At 45.3% G+C, this 24,546-nt stretch overlaps 1 protein-coding gene across 1 annotated transcript in view; it reads right to left on the bottom strand.

Annotated features, from left to right (window-relative positions):
• CACHD1 (cache domain containing 1) overlaps positions 1–24,546 on the bottom strand; it is a 192,937-nt gene that overhangs the window by 68,815 nt on the left and 99,576 nt on the right. Inside the window, exon 4 of the mRNA XM_006125035.4 lies at positions 15,454–15,560. Coding sequence (XP_006125097.2) covers positions 15,454–15,560 — 107 coding nt within the window. The remainder of the gene's footprint in view (positions 1–15,453; positions 15,561–24,546) is intronic.

The following is a 24,546-nucleotide window of genomic DNA, read 5'->3' as shown; positions in this document are numbered from 1 at the left end:
TCCCTGATGATGCCACAGCACAACTAGTGGCTGAGCTCTGTGACTTTATCCTCACACACAACTATTTCAGATTTGGTGACAATATATACCTCCAAACCAGTGGCGCCACTATGGGCACCCGCATGACACCACAATATGCCGACATTTTTATGGCTGACCTGAACCAATGCTTCCTCAGCTCTTGTCCACTAGCTCCCCTTCTCTACTTACACTACATTGATGATATCATCATCATCTGGACCCATGGGAAGGAGGCTCTGGAATAATTCCACTGCAATTTCAACAATTTTCACCCCACCCTTATGTCTCGTAAAATGAGATATACAGGATCTATCGGAAAAGGCTTTCTTTAGCGATAGATCAGCCTCTAGACTGTCGCTTTTCTCTGACAAAACTCCATACTGGAAAAAAGCAGCAGCCATTTTTATGCTAATGAAATGCAGGATGTTTAAATCCCCACTTCATTAGCAATTCTGCCCAGCCTAATCTGCATCCCTCTGCCTGCAGAGGGGTGCAGTCTAGACATACCCCTATAGTCCTCAGCTAAAACCTCTGCAATGCATCATCAGTGATCTACAACCCATTCTGGACAATGATCCCTCACTTTCACAGGCCTTGGGAGGCAGGCCAGTCCTCGCCCACAGACAAGCCGCCAACCTGAAGCAAATTCTCACCAGCAACTATACACTGCACCACAGTAACTCTAACACAGGAACCAAACCCTGCAACAAACCTCGGTGCCAATTCTGCCCACATATCTACACCAGCAACACCATCACAGGACCTAACCAGATCAGCCACACCATCACGGGTTCATTTACCTGCACATCTACCAATGTAATATATGCCATCATGTGCCAGCAATACCCCTCTGCTATATATATTGGCCAAACTGGACAGTTCCTACGTAAAAGAATAAACGGACACAAATCAGATATCAGGAATGGTAATATACAAAAACCTGTAGGAGAACACTTCAATCTCCCGGACACACAGTAGCAGATATAAAGGTAGCCATCCTGGGGGAAAAAAACACCTTCAAGAACATACTTCAAAGAGAAACTGCTGAGCTAGAGTTCATCTGCAAATCTGACACCATCAGTTTAGGATTAAACAAAGACTGTGAATGGTTAGCCAACTACAAAAGCAATTTCTCCTCTCTTGGTGTTCACACCTCCAGATCAGCTGCTAGAAGTGGGCCTCATCCTCTCTGACTGAATTGACCTCGTTATCTCTGGCCTTCCTCTTGATTGGTACTCTTTTCTTATGCCTGCATATTTATACCTGCCTCTGGAATTTCCACTACATGCATCTGACAAAGTAGGTCTTTGCCCACGAAAGCTTATGCTCCAATAAATCTGTTAGTCTATAAGGTGCCACAGGACTCCTCGTCGCTTTTGCAGTTTACTTGAAGATATTATTGGCTCCTATACAGTACCACATAATTGAGCACTCAAGAAGTTTTAAACACTGAATATTTAAATTTTATCAGTGTAAATTCTGGGATTTAACCACTTTTCATATTGAGAAGCCCCTGGTTACAGTATTGTGTCCAGTTCTGGGAACCACACTTAGGTAAATAGTGGACAAATTGGAGAAAATCCAGAGGACTGCAACAAAAATGACAGAAGGGCTAGAAAACATTACCTACGAGGAAAGTTGAAAAAAAATTGCGTTTGTTTAGTCTGGAAAAGACTGAGGGAAAACATGATAACAGTCTTCAAGTATGTAAAAAGTTGCTTTAAAGAGAGGGTGATACATTGTTTTCTTTAATTACTGAGGCCAGGGCAAGAAGTAACAGGCTTAAACTGCAGCATAGGAGATGTAGGCTAGACACTTAGAAAAAACTTAACTGGAAAAGATAACCGAGGAAGGTTGTGGAATGTCCCTCAGGGTATGTCTACACTAGAAAGTTAGTTCGAACTAACGGACGTTAGTTCGAACTAACTTTCCTATGCGCTACACTAGCGCTCCGCTAGTTCGAATTTGAATCGAACTAGCGGAGCGCTTAGTTCGAACTAGGAACACCTCATTTTACGAGGACTAACGCCTAGTTCGAACTAGCTAGTTCGAACTAAGGGCTGTGTAGCCCTTTAGTTCGAACTAGTGGGAGGCTAGCCCTCCCCAGGTTTCCCTGGTGGCCACTCTGGCCAACACCAGGGAAACTCTATGCCCCCCTCCCGGCCCCGGACCCCTTAAAGGGGCACGGGCTGGCTACGGTGCCCGTGCCAGGTGCAAGCCTGCCAGCACCCAGCTAGCAGACCCTGCACCTGGCACGGCACAGAGCCACCCACCCGATGCCCCCCAGCCCACCCCCTCTTGCCGGGACCAGGCTGGCGGCTCCCGGGAGCTTGCCCTGGACCGCAAGAGGCGGGCACCTTCCTGGGCTAGTGCGGACATCGTGGACCTTGTCCACGATCTCCGCACTAGGCACAGGAAAGTGGCCGTCTAGGGCAGGAGAGCTGCCAGCCTGGCCACCCAGGACCAGGTGTGCATGAAAATCAAGGGGGTCCACTGAGACCCCCGACACTGAGCCCTGAGCTTACAATGGCCGTCCTGGGTCAGACCAAAGGTCCATCTAGCCCAGTAGCCTGTCTGCCCACAGCGGCCAACCCTAGGGACCCTGGAGGGGATGGACCGAAGACAATGACCAAGCCATTTGTCTCGTGCCATCCCTCTCCAGCCTTCCACAAACTTTGGGCAGGGACACCACTCCTACCCTCTGGCTAATAGGACTCCATGGACCCAACCTCCATGACTTGATCTCACTTCCCTTTAAACTCTGTTCTAGTTGTAGCCTTCACAGCCTCCTGCAGCAAGGAGTTCCACAGGTTAACTATTTGCTTTGTCAACAACAACAACTTTCTCTTACTAGTTTCAAGCCTGCTACCCAGTCCTTTCCTTTGGTGTCCTCTAGTCCTTCTTTATGGGATCTCAGGAAGAACTTTTCTGAATGCACCCTCTCCACCCAACCCCTGTTTTTACAGACCTCTATCCTGTCCCCCCTCCGTCTCCTCTTTTCTAAGCTGAACAGTCCCAGTCTCTGTAGCCTCTCTTCATCTGGGACCTGTTCCCAACCCCTGATCATGTTAGTTGCCCTCCCCTCTCCCAGCCTTTCTCTTCCCCTCTCCCACCTCCTTTTCCCAGTCTCCCCCAGTTTTTTTCAATAAAGACAGAGTCAATGTTGGAAGAAACGTTATCTTTATTTTGTACATCAAGAAGAAGGGGGGCTAGGGAAGGGCAAGTGGAAGGAGGTGAGGGAGGAATGGGGTACGAGCCCCCGATGGGGAGGACTGGGCTGGCTCTGCGGGCTTCTGGGGGTGGAAGCTCTCCTGCAGCCCCCCAATTACTCCCTCTCCCCAGATGGCAGCCTGCGGCAAGTGCAGCCGGGCTGATGGCCGAGTGGTGTGATGTGCCCAGTGTGGGCACTCAGGGCACTCCAAGCCAGAACTTCTTTGCAAGCGGGGCACCCCTTAGAACTGTGTGTCCGGGGTGGGGGTCGGGACCCTTTAAGCGCAGCCCTCGGCTAGCCTGAGACAGTATCTCCATGCTCTAAGTCCTCCTTTTATGCCCTGCCGGCACTGCTTCCGGCCATCCTTAAGCCCTGTTCAGAGTCCACTCAATGTGGACTTACTAGTTCGAACTAGCAAAACGCTAGTTCGAACTAGTTTTTAGTTCTAGATGCGTTAGTTCGAACTAGCTTAGTTCGAATTAACTAATTCGAACTAAGTTAGTTCGAACTAGCGCTGTAGTGTAGACGTACCCTCACTGTGTAACCTGTTCTTTTATATCTCCAAACACCTGTCAGTGAAAGTCTAGATAATGGGGACTGGACTACATGACATATTAAGGTCTCTTCCAAGCCTCCATTTCTATGATTCAACCAAGTGATTATATCAACAACTTTCTTATTTTGCCAAGGAGTCATGCTTTGAATTCAGCTCTTCTCTTGAGAAAATAAAAATGTTCATCTCCCTAATTAACGGATTTCTCTCAAACTTCCAACAAATTACTAGAATCACCAGCATCCTTAATGGCCTCTCTTCCTGTTCTTCATTTACTCAAAGTTCTGGTGGTTTATTTTCTTCCGCCAGCAAGTTAGTTTAAAGCTGCCTTCTACGGAGACTGCTAATTTTATCATAACCTCCTGCTTATTTTTCTATGACCACAGTGTGCAATCTGCTGTCAGATAAGAAAGGAGTATGACAGCTGAAAAAATAAGCTTTATTTCCTTCAGGTGCATATTTATTTTTCATCTAATAAAGCACCAAGAAATCCCTGCAGAATCTTTCTACTTTCTTATTCCTGTCTACAAAACCAAGCAGATGTTCTTTCTGACTCTATTCTCCCTCACCCCAAAACTTTTAATCTCTGAAATGATTGACTCTACTTTAATATCTCATATTTCTAGCTAAGACAGTCTTGGGATTGGTTCTATAAGAACAAGAGCCTGACAAAATGTGTCACAAGGTAGACTGCCTGCCTCCTTTCTAACTTAGGTCTGCATTTGTCAAACATCTTTCAGAATTAAAAGCTAGCTCGTGCTCTCATGAAACAGTGCAGGACTTTTTGCTAGTAATTTTATTTCACGTGCCTCTGACAGTGGCCTGTATAGAACTCCCTAATTTCATCATCATCATCATCTCCTCTATCCATATTACTTCTAATATGTAGCATGATATACATTCACGCTGTTTAAAATGTACTTGCTAGAATTACATATCCCTCTTGTAATGCCACCAAATAAAAGCCCTTTTTTTAAGAGAGGTTGTGGAAGCTGAACGTTCAAGATTTAAACACTAAAAGTGCAAAAGCTTATGGCAGAAGTCCATAGTTCTGCTGCAAATATGAGGAAAAAAATGTTTAACTAAAGTCTAAAAAAGAGAGCACTGAAGGATTCTCTCTCTCTCTCTCCAATTACACATTGCTACCATGACATGAAGGACTTTGAGAAGGAGACCCCCCCTCTATGATAGAGTTTTGTAAAACTTCAAAGAGAATGCGATAATGATAATACTTAGCACTTACAGACCGCATTTTATATCTTCAAAGCATGGCAGAATCATTAACTAATTAATCTTCAAAGTGCAGCACAAACATTTAGTAACAAAAAATCCAAAAATATTCAACATGATTGCTCATTATAAAACAGTTATTTTTAATTCTCTTGTTGAGTATTAACTTTGAAAGAGTGCTACAGGCTGTTAAAATGCATCTGCACACACGTAGCAGTTCTTTAAAGAGTGACACCCAACTAGTGGCATTAAGGAGAACCTTGTTTATTGTTTCTCAATGACTCCAGAATGAATTTGTTCAGTGTACAGATAAAGAAATGTTCTTTCTACCTGTTAGCACTGCAAATGTTAAGCTTGTATTTGAAAGTTAAACTGTGTCTAACTCATACCTCCTCCTCCTCAAGTATAAAGGACTCTGTGACTGGAACCTAATTAACAGTCAATTGTTGTTATGAGCCAGAATTAAATTATTTTGAAATAGCATGTCCACACTATAAGGAAGCCTCAAAATTAGTCCAAGTCAGGCTTCCCTAAAGTAGACATGCGATCTCAGTTTAGAGCCCCAGGAGGAATAACTTAGAATGGCCCTGGTGAAGGCTATTTTGAAATGGCAGAAGTGGAGCATCTACACACGCCTTATTTTGAAATAGCTATTTTGGAACAGGCGTTATTCTTTGTATAACGAGGTTTACAGAAGTTGGAATAAGCCTTCCGTTATTTCAAAATTATTTCACAATAATGGAATTGCTGTGTAGACGCTCACATAATTATTTCACAATAACGGCCGTTATTCCAAAATAAGTTTGCTGTGTAAGTTTGCCTAAGGGAGCCTGCCTCAGACTAATTTTGAGGCTTCCTTATAGCGTGGACATGCTATTTCAAAATAATTTCCTAGTGTAGACATGCCCTGAGTGGCAAGTTTGGGCTTAAATCACAAATATGCTGCTGTGTCCAGATGCAAACCCTGCTTGCTGGGAGTTCTTTGTGGGCCCCAGAATTCAGAAGAAGTAGAGACAGAAGGCAGAAACAAATACGTGACAGCACTTGTTTATACTTGAAAGTTAATACAGAGGGCATGAATTTAAAAAGCAAAATCTATTCCTGAATTGCACTAGCTGTGGATTTTCTTACTGCAAATAAGAGAATCTTGTTTTGGCTTAGCCGGGTGCTGCCCACCCTGACTACATAGGAGGGGCACATAAACCTAAGCACAATCTGGTGCAGACCAAATGGATTCTACATACTTTAATAAGATTTAAAGTCACCTGTATTGATTTATTTTTTTAAGTTCATCTAGTTTAGTATGATTGTCTATTTACACACTTGTGTAAACTAAAATGATGAACCGGTCATTAGCATATTATATTGAAACAGGCCACAGGCAAGGGAGCAAACAGCCACGCCGGGCCCCTGGGCAAGGTGGGGGAGGGGAGCTTGTGCCACGCTCTGAGAAGGGGCAATGCCTTTGGCAGAAGGGATGGGGCCGGGGCAGCAAGTGAGCTGCACCCTCCCCCCAGCCTTTAGAGCTACCTAGAGTGGTCGAGCGGCACTCCAGCTGTGATTTAAAGGCCTGGGGCTCATGGTGCCATGGGTCCTAAGGCACTTGCCCTCTTTGCCCCTCCTGTTGGTGGGCCTGGCCACAGGCCTTATGAAATGCTCCAACAGACCACATATAGCCCATGGGCTGTAGGCTGAGAACGCGTGGTTTAACTCAATCCACTTTGAAAGGTGTTCTTATTCCAGAATAAGAGTGTCCATACATGGAGCAATTCCTGAATAATTCCATTTATAGATAAGTTCTTAGTCCAAAATTTATCATTCAGCTAAAACGCCACAGTGGTCATTGCAGCAGGTGTGGGAATATTCAAGAGGAAGCATTTACACAAAATGTCAAGAGATAGCAGCTCCTAAGCAAGCACTCTAAAATCTCCTCTCTCAACTTTTCTATATCCAGTATATTCACCAGCCCAAACTCTTCAGCAGTACTGTATGGAAGTGGACTTGGTGGAAGAGCTGTATGAGCTGTCCAGCTACGGCATCAGCATCACTCTTGGTGAAATGTGTTGGATAAAATCCCATAGGGACTGAAGTACTTTATTTATCCACGGAATGGAAGGCAGGAGTCTTCTATCCATGAAACAGAGGTAACACACCTAGGGTACATCTATCCAGCAGCATTATTTTGGAATAACATGGTGTGCATCTATTATTTCACACAGCAAGCTATTATTTCAAATTACTTTTGAGATGGAGGACTTCTTACTCTGACTCCTGTGATCCTCATTTCACAAGGAGTAAGGGAAGTCAAAGGAAGAGTGTTTTTCCTTTGACTTCCTTCTGTGTAGATCGCGCCAAAAGCCAAATTAAGCTATTTCAATTTTAGCAACACAATTGACGTAGCTGAAGTTATCTAGCTTAATTGAACTTTTGCCCTGTAATGTAGATGTGCCCCTAGTGGCAGGGAAAGTTCTCTCACACTGACCAGATAGTCAGCTCAGTCCAGAAGGAATCAACTCCACGGATTAAAATCCCTTGAAATTCTTAGCCTTTCCACTGAGATGAACAATGGGGTATCCAGTTAGCAAGTCACAGCTATAGAGGTGGTGATGGCTTTTGTGATGTAGACTCTTGTTCTCTGGGAATTAGACAGTGATTGACTTATTTCATGTAGTCCACCATACAGTCATTTGATAAAAATAAATTAGAAGTAACAACCTCCTGATCACTCATTTTCTATGGCTTGAATTTTGTTGTCACTGCAGTGTCTTTTGTTTTCAAAAATTTCTTTGAGGCAGCCAAGATATGGTTGCTACTATCAGTGACAGTACAAAAGGCAAACCTCTTACTGACATTGAGGGAAGTCAGCATTCCCAGTTGTTCTGTTTTCAGAAATAGATCGTAGCTGTTTCGTTTCCAAATGAAAATTTCTGGGCTAAACCTTCTAAATTCAAAAGATGAGAAACAGAACGTCAGCTACTTTGGAAATGCTTCAAATAAACTTCAAAACCTCGAGGCAAACTCTGGAAGACCCATTTAATCAAACGGACAGAAGGCTGGCAGTTCTGCTCAACACGTACGTGGTCTCTCTGGTCCAGCTGTCTCCTCACAAAATCTTTCTATAATGGTTCCAAAAAGGACCCTTCACATTCCTTTCCCATGTACCTGACTAGAGTTTCCCCAGGCTGCTCTTTTCCCTCTTCCTGGCACCCTGAGTCCTAGTCAGCACAGATGGTCAGTGTGGAGAGCTCCCACTAAAGAAAGTGCAGTGGGACCTGTTCAAGTGGAAATCTAGAGTAGCATATTCATTCCAGGTAAAAATGCTGAATCACCTCTCCAGTGATACAGTACCCTTCGTCCTCTCTCCTCTTGATTTTAACTGTTACTCCCGCACTGTTTTTAGGATACACACTCATTAAAGAGTCAGCGTTTGTTGGCAAATAGGAATAAGGTGTTACTTAATTTTAATGTTTTGCCTTGTAATTTATGTCAGGGGAGCTATATGCCTTGGATAGGTACCAGGGTTGTTTTTTAAAAATTAATTAATTAAGAAGACATTTGAAGGGCAAGAATGGTTCCAAGTTATTTTTATAAGAGTTTCTACAAAACATAAGGCCAACAGGCATTCTTCCAGAAGTAAAATAAATTCTTTCACAGGAATTTGACTTAAACAAACATTCCGTCCATTTCAGAGTATGCAAGCCAAATACTGCAGCAGTCTGCTATTGTAGGGGAAAAGTGAAATAGACTGGAAACTGACCTAAAAAATGGAATTCTCCATACTAAAAGAATAAAAAAAAAAAGTGAACAGATGTCATAAATAGTGAAGTTGGACTTCTAACATGTGGTTTGCAATGGACCACCTTTAATATGGGTGTAAGTATGCAGCCTTCCACTCCAATTATGGCAAAGCAGTGTATGTACGTAGCTGAAAGAGTATGCACAAAGTATATTACCGTAGGGATCAGTTCTGGATCCTGTTCTGTTTTATATCTTCAGCAATGATTTAGATAATGCAGATCAATGACACAAATTTGCAGATGATACCAAGCTGAGAGGCGTTGCAAGTGTTTTGGAGAATAGAATTAAAATTAAAATTCATCTTGACAAACTGCAAGAAATGGACTGAGAAATGGACAAATACAAAGTACTCCACTTAGGAAAGAACAATCAGTTGTACACATACAAATTGGGAAATGACGACCTAGAAAGCAGTACTGTGGAAAGAGATCTAGGAGTCATACTGGGTCCCAGGATAAATACAAATCAGAAGCTTAACACTGTTGCCAAAACAAACAAACAAACAAACAAACGTGCCACATTCTGGGATGCAATAGCAGGAGTACTGTAAGCAAGACATGAGAAGTAACTCTTCTGCTCTAAACTGTGCTGATCAGGCATTAATTGGAGTTTTGAGTCCAGTTCTGGGTGGTACATTTCAGGAAAAAAGTGGATGAACTAGAGAAAGTCCAGAGAAGAGCAACAAAAATGATTATAGGTCCAGAAAACATGATCTAAGATTTACCCAGCCTTGCTCAGGTTCATTAAGTTTTGTTTTACTCTACCAAATATATAGTAGGTATGTCGCAAGATTTTTACCAGCAGATGGGTCCCTGCTTCACAAAATAAGATACCCATTGCTCAGGTCCTTAACTCCATTTTTGTTTTTCTTCATTTAAATCAGTGCTTTGTGGCGGGGCTGGGGATGATGAGCTCAATATGCAGGCTCAGCTCTCTCTTACTGCAGCAACTTGGTGCTAGGTCAGAAGCACCTTTCTATGACTGCTGCAGCTCCAGTGGGCACAGCTGGTGTAAGGGTGCATGTCCCCAGACTGGGTCAGGTCCAGATTCGTTCACAGCCTGTGCTCCCCAGCCAGAGTGAGGAATGAAGCAAACTGTGCACTTTCACCTGGCTCCCTGAGGAAGGGGAGCAGGCAGCAACATCCCCGTATGAATCAGAGGTGGGAGGGGAAGAGGCTTCTATCTCCCCCCCCCCACATCCTCCATAAAGGGCGTATGGTGGGTGGGAAAATTGGGACGGGGCAGTCCTGGACAGGGATGGAGGGGGGAACACACCCCCAGCCAGCCCTTTTCACTTGCCTGGTGATTCTGTCCCTTTTCTGTGTAGTTTTACATGTTCCCGTAAGAATCAGAGGGAGGGGGAGGGAGAGCCACAAAGCTCCCCCCGCCCTTCCTAAAGGGTGCCTAGAGTTTATGTGTAGGAAGTTCAGGAATGGGGCAGTCCCGGATGGGAGGAGAAACTGCCAACCAGCCCCTTTCACTTGCCTGGTGATTCTGTCTCCTTTCTGTATGGTTTTATGAGGAGCAAGACCATTCCAAGCACATTCAGTTTTCCTGGCACAACCAAGCCCTTACTTTGCTATGAGAATTTGGGGATCCTAGCTCTTACCATTTAGGAAGGGTTCTTGAACAGACAGACAGACTCGCAGACAGACAAGCCCTCTCAAATATATAGTAGTTTGGCTGGGCCGGCCCGAGCCCTTTTGGCACCCTGGGCCTGGGCGCACAGCGCATGAGTGAGCCCGCCCATGGGGTGCGGGCCCGCCCCATCCCAGGACGCGCAGGCCCGCCCCCAGGGCGCACGGCTCATGCGCGGGCCGGCCATGGCCGCTGGCGTGCAGCCTGGGGCCTGACCCCGGGGCACACGGCGCATACGCTGCCCAGACTGGTCTAGCCAGTGCTGCTGGCGCGTGCGCCGGGCTGTGCATGGCCCCGTAGCCATGGGGGAAAGGGTGCTGCGGGAACCGGGCGCGCGGCGCCTGATGGCAGCTGTAAGGGACGCCGCACGCACCTTACAGCTGCCATCAGGCACCCCCCATCGGTTGGCACCCCAGGCAGCTGCCTGGCTCGCCCATGCCTCAGTCTGGCCCTGTAGATGGGAGAAGACTGAATGCATTGTGTTTATTTAGTCTGAAGAAGAAAAGACATGACAACAGTTTTCAAGTACATAGGCTGTTACATGGAGAAGGGAGAAAAACTGCTGTTCTCCTCTACAGACAGGACAAGAAGCAAAGGGCTTAAACTATAGTGCGGTTTAGGTTGGATGTTAGGGAAAACGTGTCAAATAGTTAAACACTAAAATAAATTGTTTAGGGAGGTTGCGGAATCTCTGTCATTATTGATTTTTGAGACCAGGTTAGATAAACACCTTTAAAGGTAAGAATGATGTAAATTGATCCATTTAGGCAATTAATGTGGCCTGCCAACTCCTAGCAAGTTGAAAATCTTCAGTTTTAGCATCCCTTTTCCTATCAGTCAAGAGGGAAAGTGATGGGTGCCCACAAAAGGAAAGTGAAGGAAAAAAATAAGCTAAATGTTGCTGCCAATCCTAAATTGCACTAGGGATGTAAAATTTTGATTATTTTGCTAATCGAATGGTCGATGCAATTTGCATCGACTATTTGATTAGTCAATAAGGGCGCTTCCTTATTGACTTCCTTATTGACTAAGTGTAGCAACAGCCCCAGGGTCCAGCTAACCCCAAGCTCTTTGCAGTGTTGCTGCTTTGACACCACCATGTGCAGGCCGGGCCCTGGGCTGCACATGGTATTTCAAAGTGGCAGTGACAATTGGAGCTTAGGGTCTGACCCCCAGGCTCCATGCACTGCTGCTACTTTGAAGCACTCCCTCTTCTTCCCCCCACCTTGCTGCCTCTTTCTGATTTGCTTATCAGATAGTCGACTAGTCGTTCACATCCCTAAATTGCACAGCATTTATTTATGACCATAGAAATTAATCACCTAGACCCAACTGAGAGTTTTAAAGGGGTATGTAGGCAGAGGTTCTACCCCCCAATTTGTACTTCCCTTATCAAATTTGTTGCAAGATCTCCAAATTCTAAGTTGCTATCAGGGAAAGGGATGGGAAGAAAATCCCACTGATAAGAAGTTGAAAACAACTTATTTTTCTAGAACCAAAAAAATCAAAGTTGTATGCTTCTCTGCTCGTTCTGCATAAACAGTTAAATAAAACTATGCAAAATGGAAGTCTACAGTCAAAACCTAGTTTTAAAAGTTACAACCCAAAGCCATCTGAAGCTGATATGATTGAGGCAAAATAAATAACGACTTAAAAATTTATTATTTCAAAGTCAACAGGATATTAAAAAAGAAAAGCCTGTGGCATAGGACCAAAGGCTGAACTCTCAAGGGATAAGTCAGAAACATTAGGTTGTAAGCATATTTCCCATTTTAAAGTATATCCAGAAAATGGGCAAAAACGGCAAGGAGTCCTGTGGCACCTTATAGACTAACCAAAGTGTTGGAGCATAAACTTTCGTGGGTAAAGACCCACTTCGTCAGATGCAGTCCACAACTTAAACCCCTCCAATGCATTATCCACAATATACAACCTATCTTGAAAAATGACCCCTCCCTCTCAGAGGCCTTTGGGAAAAAGCCTATTCTCGCTTACAGTAACCACCTAACCTGAAACAAATCCTTTCTGGTAACCACACTACACAGCTACATCATAAGCATCCAGGAATCCAGCCCTGCAATCAACCCTGGTGCATGACAACTCTGCCCACACATCTTATACAAGCAACTTCATCACTGGACCCAACCACATCAGCCACCAAATCAGAGGCTCATTTAACTGCACATCCAGTAATGTGATCTATGCCATCAAAAGCCAGCAATGCCCCACTGCAATATATATTGGACAAACTGGACAGTCCCCACAGGAAAGAATTAATGGACACAAATCAGATATCCGAAAAGGCAACACACAAAAACCTGTTGGGGAACACTTTAATCTCTCTGGGTATGTCTACACTACAAAGTTAGTTCGAACTAACGGACGTTAGTTCGAACTAACTTTAATAGGTGCTACACTAGCGCTCCGCTAGTTCGAATTTGAATCGAACTAGCGGAGCGCTTAGTTCGAACTAGGTAAACCTCATTTTACGAGGACTAACGCCTAGTTCGAACTAGCTAGTTCGAACTAAGGGCTGTGTAGCCCTTTAGTTCGAACTAGTGGGAGGCTAGCCCTCCCCAGGTTTCCCTGGTGGCCACTCTGGCCAACACCAGGGAAACTCTATGCCCCCCTCCCGGCCCCGGACCCCTTAAAGGGGCACGGGCTGGATACGGTGCCCGTGCCAGGTGCAAGCCTGCCAGCACCCAGCTAGCAGACCCTGCACCTGGCACGGCACAGAGCCACCCATCCGATGCCCCCCAGCCCACCCCCCCTTGCCGGGACCAGGCTGGCGGCTCCCGGGAGCTTGCCCTGGACCGCAAGAGGCGGGCACCTTCCTGGGCTAGTGCGGACATCGTGGACCTCGTCCACGATCTCTGAACTAGGCACAGGAAAGTGGCCGGCTAGGGCAGGAGAGCTGCCAGCCTGGCCACCCAGGACCAGGTGTGCATGAAAATCAAGGGGGTCCACTAAGACCCCAGACCCTGAGCCCTGAGCTTACAATGGCCGTCCTGGGTCAGACCAAAGGTCCATCTAGCCCAGTAGCCTGTCTTCCGACAGCGGCCAACCCTAGGGACCCTGGAGGGGATGGACCGAAGACAGTGACCAAGCCATTTGTCTCATGCCATCCCTCTCCAGCCTTCCACAAACTTTGGGCAGGGACACCACTCCTACCCCCTGGCTAAGACTACTCCATGGACCCATCCTCCATCACTTTATGTCACTTCCCTTTCAACTCTGTTCTAGTTGTAGCCTTCACAGCCTCCTGCAGCAAGGAGTTCCACAGGTTAACTAATTGCTTTGGGAAGAACAACTTTCTCTTACTAGTTTGAAGCCTGCTACCCATTCCTTTCCTTTGGTGTCCTCTAGTCCTTCTTTATGGGAACTCATGAAGAACTTTTCTGAATGCACCCTCTCCACCCAACCCCTGCTTTTAGAGACCTCTATCCTGTCCCCCCTCCGTCTCCTCTTTTCTAAGCTGAACAGTCCCAGTCTCTGTAGCCTTTCTTCATCTGGGACCTGTTCCCAACCCCTGATCATGTTAGTTGCCCTCCCTTCTCCCAGCCTTTCTCTTCCCCTCTCCCACCTCCTTTTCCCAGTCTCCCCTAGTTTTTTTCAATAAAGACAGAGTCAATGTTGGAAGAAACGTTATCTTTATTTTGTACATCAATAAGAAGGGGGGCTAGGGAAGGGTAAGTGGAAGGAGGTGAGGGAGGAATGGGGTACGAGCCCCCGATGGGGAGGACTGGGCTGGCTCTGCGGGCTTCTGGGGGTGGAAGCTCTCCTGCAGCCCCCCAATTACTCCCTTTCCCCAGATGGCAGCCTGCGGCAAGTGCAGCCGGGCTGATGGCCGAGTGGTGTGATGGGCCCAGTGTGGGCACTCAGGGCACTCCAAGCCAGAACTTCTTTGCAAGCGGGGCACCCCTTAGAACTGTGTGTCCGGGGTGGGGGTCGGGACCCTTTAAGCGCAGCCCTCGGCTAGCCTGAGACAGCATCTTCATGCTCTAAGTCCTCCTTTTATGCCCTGCCGGCACTGCTTCCGGCCATCCTTAAGCCCTGTTCAGAGTCCACTCAATGTGGACTTGCTAGTTCGAACTAGCAAAACGCTAGTTCGAACTAGTTTTTAGTTCTAGATGCGTTAGTTCGAACTAGCTTAGTTCGAATTAACTAATTCGAACTAAGTTAGTTCGAACTAGCGCTGTAGTGTAGACGTACCCTCTGAATACTCATTAAGGGATCTCCAAGTTGCTGTGTTTCAGACCAATTCCACAAGCAAAATACACAGAGAAGGATTGGAACTCCACTTCATTCACAAAGTTTAACTCTCATGCAAATGGTTTAAATTGCAATATCAGTTGGCTCACACATTATCAACCAACTAAACAATGAAGGTGCCAATGGTTCTTGATGTCTGTATAGAATCTGGTGTTAGTCTATTAAAGACTAAATAGTTAGAAGAAGCTGATAAGAACCATTACTTGCATTAGGAAAGGAAGAGTACTATTTGCTGTTTTTTAAGTTTTTCCTGTTACAGACTGACTCGGCTAACCCTTTGAAACTTCTCTACCCAATGTTCTCTTTCCCCACCTCCAATTATTTTTCCTTCCCTTCCTCCTTCCCTCCCTTCTTCACTTATTTATTCTTGGTTCTGGACTTCCAACACTCCGGTCATCTGAAGAAGTGGGCTATGCCCACAAAAGCTCATGATACCATCTACATGTTTTGTTAATTTTTAAAGTGCTACCAGACCATTTGTTGTTTTTTAAGTTTTTCCTTTATACATGGTGTGTTGGAAAAAGTTTTCATGACATTTTTATATTTAGACTAATGGCATTACTTTTGATATAATCTTTCAATCATGAAATCGCAAATTAGGAGCTGCAGGGAGAAAGGGATGGGAGAAATAAAAGTGTATTGCTATAACATTACTATGGTAATGTTAAACTCTAAAGAGGGCTGTAGGGGAGGTGTGGAGAACACAAAGAAATATATTTGTATTACTTACCAGAGTTTAAATCACGCCCAGGATTGAAGGCTTTGCTATTTACTGTGGTAGACAATCTATCACAGCTAATAGTTCTAGAAACATTGGTGTTAAAATTCCCATCAAACCTGAAATGACAAACAAGATTAGCAAAGCAAAGCTGACTCTGTAAAAACATCTAGCCAAGAATTTATAGAAAAATTATCAGTTCGTAAATAGCAACTGGAGTTCCATTTGCATTTTTAATGGCACAAAGGAAAATTTCAAAGCACAAAGCATGGTGAGTTAAAACTCTTCACTTCCCAGCCACATCCTACTCGCTAATGTAATGTGTTAATATTTTCATTTTCAACCTTGTAACATGCATGCAATCATAAAAAGCTATGTTCTTCTGCAGACCAGTGCTGGTTTGTTCTCTAGCAGAATTTTTGTCCTGTCTAGCTGTAAGACACTGAACTGGTGAAGATTCCAGCTTGGGAAATCACATCATTAGGAATGTTTTCCAGCTGTTCAGCACACATTCATTCCACTGCACTTAATTACACACCTTTTTATTAACCTGAACATTTCCTCTACCAGCCTTGCATTCACTGTTTTCAAACATTGCACTTGTACATGGTTACATCACTCACTACTATCTCTTGGTCTTTGTGAGTCTATATATAAGGCAGTTACAAGCCTACTTTCTGTAGAAAAGAATGAGGACTTCCCGTGTAAGTATATTTTAATACATTTTAATTTACATTTTCCATATTTACTAAGTGAAATAATTTAGAAATAGTAATGGAACCTCATTTTAGATGCAAAAATATAAATCAAACCCCAATTACTTTAATGAAATTAAGGTATTCTCTCTCAGAGTCTGGTTTTTAAAATGATAGTAAATGTGCTTCCTATTTAAGGTACTTAGGATGCATCTGCACTGTTATTTCGAGATAACTAGTGTTATTTTGAAATAACAATGTGAGCATCTACACACAAAGTAATTGCGAAATAACTGAAGGCTTATTCTGAAATCTGTAAACCTCTTTCTCCAAGGAACAACACCTATTCCGAAATAGCTATTTTTGAAATAAGGCATGTGTAGATGCTCCACTGCTGCAATTTTGAAATAGCCCCTCACCAGGGCCATTCTAAGTTATTCCTCCCCAGTGCCTCCTGGGGCTTTAAACTGAGATAGCACATCTACATTACAGAAGCCTGCCTCAGACTAATTTTGAGGCTTCCCTGCAGCTTAGATGTGCTATTTTGAAATAAGCTATTTCGGAATAACTATTCCGGAATAGCTTATTTTGAAAGAAGCGCGCAGTGTAGATGTGTCCTTAAAGAGCAGCAGCATTTCTAAGTCTTTATTTTATTAGAATTACCGATCAAAATCTGATCAACGGGACCCTTGTCATAAAAATAATAGATGTGTCAGATCAGTACATCTTATTTGCTATAGCCCCAGTTTTTTAAAGCTATTTAGGCAATGCTGCACTTAGCATCATAAGAACTAACTGATTTAGGAGCCTAAATCCCATTTTCTAAAAGCACTCAGACACTTGGAGTCTAACCCCCCACAGCTGCGGATGGGATGTCGGGCACATCTACACTACAGGTGCTACTGTGGCATAGCCGCGCCCTGCAGCCTAGACACTTCCCACAGCTTTGCCTACATTTGAAAATGTAAAGCCCTGCAATGGCAGTGCTTTAGCGCGGCAGTATGGCCACAGCGTGAGTGCTGGGCGAGAGCTCTCCCAGCACTCTAGTTAAACCACCTCCACAAGAGGAGTAGCTAACTGCACTGGGAGGGTGGCTTAGACTCACTCTTTGCAGCGCTGCAACTTGCTGAGCTTGGAGGGAGGGTGTTTTTTCACACCCGAGCCAGAAAGTTGCAGCGCAGTAAAGGGGCAGTGTAGACTTAGCCTACGTCCAGAGAAGTAGTTTTCATGTCAATATAGTTAATCCACTGTCCCAAACGGTGGTAGCTCTGTCAGCTGAAGAAACCCTCCCATAAACTTAGCCACGTCTACACTAGGAATTAAGTCATCTTAACTGTGACACTCCAGGGTGTGAAGGCCCTGAGTGAAATAGCTAAGTGGATCTAAAATGCATAGATCAGGGCTTAGACTCCTAAGTGCCTTTTGAGATTTGACCCTTAAATCAGTTCGGTGTTGTGATGCTAAGCACAGCAATGTCTTAATACAGAGGTGGGGAACCTATTTGGCTTTTGGGTTGCCTGGATGCAGCCCCCAAGGCTCAACACTCTTCCCCCCCTCCCCGCAGCACTGGGGAGCCAGCACACCAGCCCACTGGTGTATCCCATATCCGCACGTGCACCCTACCTTGCACCCAGCCCTCCCACCCCCAGTTGGCTCCGGCATCCTACCACCCTCCCAGCCCCACCAACCTCTCACACCACAGACCCCACTCCCTGACAGTCCCTTCCCATACTCTGAACCCCTTATTTTTGGCTCCACCCCAGAGCCTAGAGGGGACATAAAATCTAGTAACCAGTCCCGTCCCCCCGACTCTGCCCTATGAGGGGAATGTGGGGAGTGTCTTTCTACTTCTCAGTCAGGGGCCACAGCAGTGAGGTGTTTTTGGTTTTCGTTGCTTCTCACTTGTGTAGCCCCTCACTGGTTTTTCTGTGGGTCAATGGCCCTGGCCCAAAAAAGGTTCTGCGCTCCTGCCTTAATAGCTTAAAAACATGGGCTTCAACGATGCTGAGCACTTTGGTGGGATTTGACACCTAGTCGTATTATCATAACAAATTGCCCTCCACCCTGAGTCTACAGGAGTGAGGCTCTGAAAGAACCTAACTCTTCTTAAGAGAAGTTGAGGGGAAAGCAAGTTTAGGAAAGAAATCAGGGAAGAAAGGCTCTTCAAGACCATCACATTGCTAGTGTTACAGTTTTAGGTAACAGTGCTAGTTCTAGAAAATACTTTGGTAACATTAAATCAGTAAAAACACTGGCCGCTTTGTTTCAATATTAGCAAGCAAAAAACCTGGCATATGTTCATACAATATCTGCCTGACCTCACCGCCATTCATTAATTTGGGCCTACATTCAGTAAAGGAATTATGTGCATTATTGAACTTCATTGTTTTCAGTAGTCATTAGGGTTGCCAGATGGTTGAAACAAAAATACCGACCCCCCCCCCCCCCGCCAAAAAAAAAAAACACACCGGGAAAAAATTCTGTTGAAGAAAAAAAAAAGGGGGGGGAGACCAAAGTTGTTGGGGGGAGGGGGAAAGGAGGAGGGGGAAAGGACTCCAAGACTTATTAAGCAAAATAAAATAAATAAAAAATAAAATAAAATAGCATGTTCCCTTTAAGAGTGAGTGCAGGGATAGGAACAGGGAAGCAGTTGAGCATTAAGACCCAGGGGAATCAATGCTTCCCCTTGGTCAGCAGCCATTTTGTGCTGGCAGCCTTGCAGAACCAGGTAAGCATGGGGGCTGGCGGGGGTAGGGGTGTTGGGAGTTGGGGGCGGTTCGGAGGGGAGGGCGAGAGAGGCCATGCACTGTTTATAGGGTTGCCAGGTGCCCAGCATTTTTGCCTCCTGGCTGGGGAAAAAAAAAATCAGAAAATACCAGACATTTTAGGTGTCCGGTATTCTCTGAATTTTTTTACAGGATAATACCGGACTGTCCGGGTGAATACCGGACACCTGGCAACCCTAGACTGGATTGCTCAATTGCTTTAATTGCCAAGCACACACACATAAGTGCTTTTGCTATATCAGGGCTTTAAATAGTTACATATGAAGCTGGTCTCCTTCCACCAAAAGAAAAAAAATCAACACAGATTTTCATTTAAAAACAGTATTTTAATTGAAAAACAAGTGATCAAACATTCAAAATTCAGAAAAATTGTGACCCATGCTACACACTAACTTGGATCTTGATCTGTGAGCAGTTTTTTAGTCTGTCTGTTAGTCACATTAGAAACTAAAACAGTAAACAAGCTCTTGGGGATACCGACAGTCTTTTTGCTCTGCTCTTGTACAACACTTACCCTAGCTGTAGCTCCTAGGCACCATCACAATGCAAATAAAAAAACTTCCCGGTTACCTCAGTTTGAGATACAAATAAAATGCAAAGACACAGACACCCAGAGGAAGCATAATTTGAGGTTGAGCACTTTATTGCTCCTGTGGGCAGAGCTGCATGTTACCCAACTTTTACAGTGCAAATGCAAACCTGTGGGGGAGAGCTGGTCAGAAGGGGGGCAACGCTGGATTCAGTGGGGACAGAAAGGGGTCAGCTGTGGCATGACTAGACAATTCAGCATATGTAAGCCAGGAAGTGTGTGACTGACCCTCTAGTAAACTCCTGCCTGTGGTAAGTGTAGGCAGCAACTGAGGGTGCCAGAGAACTTTTTCTGCCTGATGAAAATGGGCAAGCCATGAGACTAATTCTAGGAGAAATCATTATTTTCCAGGTTTCACCAAAAACCAATTAAGATCTGCCCACTGATACCTAGACCATTCCCTGGGATTTTGGAACTGATTAGATGTGGTTTTCAAAAGTTCCTGTGTTACAGGCGGAAAAGTTGAGAGCAGGGCCTCGTGTTGCTCCAGGGACACATCTTTATCTCACATCTGGGAGTACTTTTCATGGCTCTGTATTTGATGATGTGCCTCAGCTTTGCACTTAAAATAGGGATTCAACCACTTTGTTCTGTAGCATGTTTCTGACTTACAATTCATCTGAAAATGTTATAAGAAAATGTAGCACTTGCATTAAACATCAACCTTGCTCCAGCGGAAACCTTGAGCGCCCCCAGCAGACACAGCCCACAGGGCTGAAGACCAAAATCCCCTCTTCACAGGGCAGAAGCTCCTAGCCCCATCACTCTGCCACAGAGCAAGCTCCCATCAATCTGGGGGAAAGGGGAGAAGCCTGTGAGCTGCACTTTACTGCAGGAGTGGGGAACCTTTTTGGGTCGGGGGCTGCTGACCCACAGAAAAATCAGTCCGGGGGGGGGGAGGGGAGGCTGCATACAAGTGAGAAGCTAAAAAACAAAAAAACCCTCACTGCAGCAGCCCCCGACTGAGATCAAGAAAGACATTCTTTAGATTCCCCTCACACACCAGAGCCTTGGGGTGGAGGGGCCCAGAGTAATGGATTTTATGTGCCCACGAGCCTTAGGTTCCCTACCTCTGCTTCACTATAAAAAAGCTTGCAGCCAGGTCACTCCTCTCCTAGGATTTCAGGTTGCCTCCTAGAAAATGAGGAACACGGTTAGGGTTGCCAGGTGTCCAGTATTAACCCAGACAGTCTGGTATTTTCACCTCCTGTCCAGTAAAAAAAAATTCAGAAAATACTGGACACCTACAATGTCTGGTATTTTCTGATTTTTTCCAGGCCAGGAAGTGAAAATACCAGACTGTCCAGGTCAATACCGGACATCTGGCAACCCTACACACATTCAGCAACCAGGCCCAGCCCCCTCTTCTCCTCCCTCCCCACTGCTTACTTGGCTCTGCAGGGGAGATGTCTGGGTCGAAGCAGGGAGGCAAGATGGCCACCGGCTGCCTGTTAGGAGAGGCAGAGCCTAGCCTATTCTTAAAGGGGTCATGCTGGGGTTTTGTTTTTTTTTTGCTTAACTCTCAGGGTCCTTTTTTTTCCCCCCCTCTCAACGACTTGGGTTTCCCTCCTTTTTTTTCCTCAACAGAATTTTTTTCCCTGGTGGGGTTTTTTTGGGGTGGGAGAGCTGGGGTGTTCGGTGTGTTTGGTTAAACCACCTGGAAACCCTAAACATGGTTAGGCAAGACACTTTATTTTTTTTCACTGGTAGTCACTAACCTTACACAGGAACTCTGAGATAGGTTGGGATAGAATGCAGTTCTTCACGGCAGCCTTCAATAGCCCAAACCAGGCCTGGGTAAAATACCCTCCATGGGCTGGATCCAACCTGCCAAGCTATCAGATCTGGCCTGTGGACACAATGGGAAGCCACAGGCAGACTTCCTATCTGACCCCCACACGCTGCTGAGAAAAGCTGCTGTGGGGCTCTGTTTGAACAGCCGTGAGCCCGGGAAAATCCCATTATCCAATTTCCGCCCAATGAGAGCTGCCTTTTGTCAACAGGTAGCTTGTAAAGCACCTTCCTCCTCTCCCCTCAGGCTTCTAGCTATTCAAAAATCACGGGGGCGGGGCAGGCAGGGAGTCTGCTTGAGAAGACTGGTGGCTGGAAGTCAAACCGGTAAGTCTCCTAGCCAGAGCCTGCTTCTAGCAGCCCAACCCTGTGCTCCCCATCCCACAAACCCAAACCGCGGTGGGCCTGATCCTTACTTTTTCATTCTCCCTCCCCCCGCTCCCAGAGTGCGGGGCTGTGTCAGGTGGGATAGCAGCTGTGCACACCGGGACGCGGCTTGCTTTTGATGCTGTTCCCCGGATGCTGAGGGAGCGAGGGGAAAGTGCTTGCATCCCCATGCATGCTTCTCACACACCAACCAGGCGTGAGAGGCACGCACAGCATGCAAGCACTTTCCCCATGTTCCCCTGGCTTCCGGAGAATGGGATCAAAAGTAAGATGTATCCCGGTGTGCACAACTGCCGCCCTCTCCCCAAGCTTCCGAAGTTCCGCCCTTGCCTCACTGTACTACTGAAATTGCTAGCTTTAAATTACCAGTTAGAGAAGAAATAAATACCTTGATTTAAAATGTCAAGTAATATCAGTACATTTTTTTCTTATTGCACTTAAAAGCCGTTAGACTGAACTCTGGATCTGTCAGTCAAGACAGGATAGGTAGTATATGAAACAGATTTAAAGAACAGGAACCACAATGTGTCTAATTTTGACACACCCCCTGGGGAATGTAGTAACAGAAGGTACAGTAAACTTCCAATAATCCAACACCTTTAGGACCCAGGGGGTGCCGAATTATCAGATATGCCGGACTATCGGAAGGGGGGGCTATGAGGGGTCTGGGGCGGGGTGGGAAGGATGCCACCCCAGACCCCTTATAGCCCCCCCTTCCGATAGTCCGGCTCTGCCCCAGGCGTCCCTGATTCAGCCGCTGCTGGTCAGTTTCAGCAGCGGCTGAATCGGGGACGCCTGCAGCAGAGCAGCTGGAGTGCTGCCGGGTTGGTCGGGTAGCGCCGACCCTTGGCACTGCGAGACCAACCCGTCAGCACCCCAGCTTCTCTTGGGGATGCCTGAGGCAGAGCAGCTGGGGGGCTGCTGGGTTGGTCCCACAGTGCCGCTCCTCGGCGCTACTGGACCAACCCGTCAGCACCCCAGCTGCTCTGTCCCAGGTGTACCCAAGTCAGCTGCTGCTGAAACTGATCAGCGACTGATTCCAGGAAGCCGGGGCAGAGCAGCTCTGCCTCTGGCTTCCTGGAGTCAGATGCTGGTCAATTTCAGCAGCTGCTGAATCGGGGACAGCTGGGGTGCTGCCGGGCTGGTCCCACAGCCCTGAGGGGCAGCGCTAAGGGACCTACCCAGCAGCACTCCAGCTGCTCTGCCCCCGGCTTCCCCGATTCAGCCGCTGGTCAGTTTTAGCAGCGGCTGAATCGGGGAATCTGGGGGCAGAGCAGCTCCAATGGTCCGGCTGCCCGTAGCACTTCCGGGTTCCTGATGGTGCCGGACCATCAGGAGTGCCGGACCATCCGAGTTTTACTGTATTATCCTCACTCTTATACCCTCTTTATTCAAATGATTTTCTCTCATTGACAGACCAACACTTACTTCCCCTTCTCATTGCCTTTTGATAGAGAAGCTTCATCCTGGGGAAAAAATGTTATAAATCACAAGAGGTGGGTGTTTATCAGTAAACACTTTATATTTACAGAGCATTTTTGGGCAAACCAAGCCACACAACATACCAAAGAAGTAGGAGTATTATTATATTCATTTTCCCAATAAGTACAAATTGGGCACAGAGAGCTTGTGGTAACCCTCAACATCTCAGCAGCCAGAAGACAATCCTATTCTGCCCCCTCCTCATAGTCTAAAAACTTCACCGCTATATTTTCTTCATGTTCTATTTATTCAAGCAGTTAAAACAGCACAGAACATATACAAACAATGCAGTATACATTTGTAATATGGTAACTAATACAATATGAAGACTAAAAGATTAATGGCATCCCTGAGACAGAATTCTTATAGCTTTTGCTAGTATTGAGTGCTCCTGTAAGGGTTAGATTGGGAACAGTCTCTCAATTTATTTTCAATTGTTGAGCAATCAAACTGCTTTTTCACCTTTTCCAAAAGGGTTTTATTTCAAAACATTTAAGTTAAACCAGGTTCAGCCACTTCTGTGGCAGGAGGCAATCCATATTCTACATGAAATGTTGGTGCTCACACAGCCATGAGCTTGTTGGGTGTTTGGGGGAAGGAGGTGTCTTTGTCAAAAAGCAAATTTGAAAAAAAACAAGCAAACATTTCTGTTTGTAAGAGCATGTCTGTAGTAACAGAAGATATTATACCTTGTATATTATATACACAAGAATTTACCACTTGTTTCTTTCTGACTTAATTTAAAGGTCATCACTTACAATGTATTGCTAAATTATGCAGCAATATCTCTCTCCATTAAATCAATTTGTTGTTAATTTCCTGGCTTTTGATGTCTTGATTTCTCAACTCTATGTAACCTGACGTTAATTCTAGCTTCTTTATTTATTTACTAGCAGAGCTTGTACCTTTCTTATGTGAAAATGTGCAACCTGCAAAATCATTTAGTTTGGAAGGAGAGGTAAACTCTACAAAAATGGAATTTGCAACCAACTATTAATTACCTCCATTGCTAGATATAAACAGGGCCTGATTTTTAGCAATATCCTACATTTTTGCAGGCTGAAATTCTAGTATGGAGACTAACTTGTATCTCATCTGTTTTGCCAAGTCCCCCTTCTGAAATCTGGCCCAAAATGTTATAGGTGACAATATTCAAATCGTTGTATATTAAAAACCCCTCAGAAAAACTATATACTTGGCTGTAATTAGTCTCTGTATGTACTTAAATAAGATCAAACCATTGGCTGAAATTCAGTTTTAAGAGAAGTAACGCTCGCTCCAACCCGCTCCGCCTCTTTTTATATATAAAAACCCTTCCTTCTGGATTCACTTTAATGAACAACTGATCGAAACTGAATCCCGAGGGAGAAAACAG

The sequence above is a fragment of the Pelodiscus sinensis genome, chromosome 9 (assembly GCF_049634645.1).
Source record: "Pelodiscus sinensis isolate JC-2024 chromosome 9, ASM4963464v1, whole genome shotgun sequence".
NCBI classification, from domain to species: domain Eukaryota; kingdom Metazoa; phylum Chordata; order Testudines; family Trionychidae; genus Pelodiscus; species Pelodiscus sinensis.
This window is presented reverse-complemented; position numbering and strand designations above follow the sequence as displayed.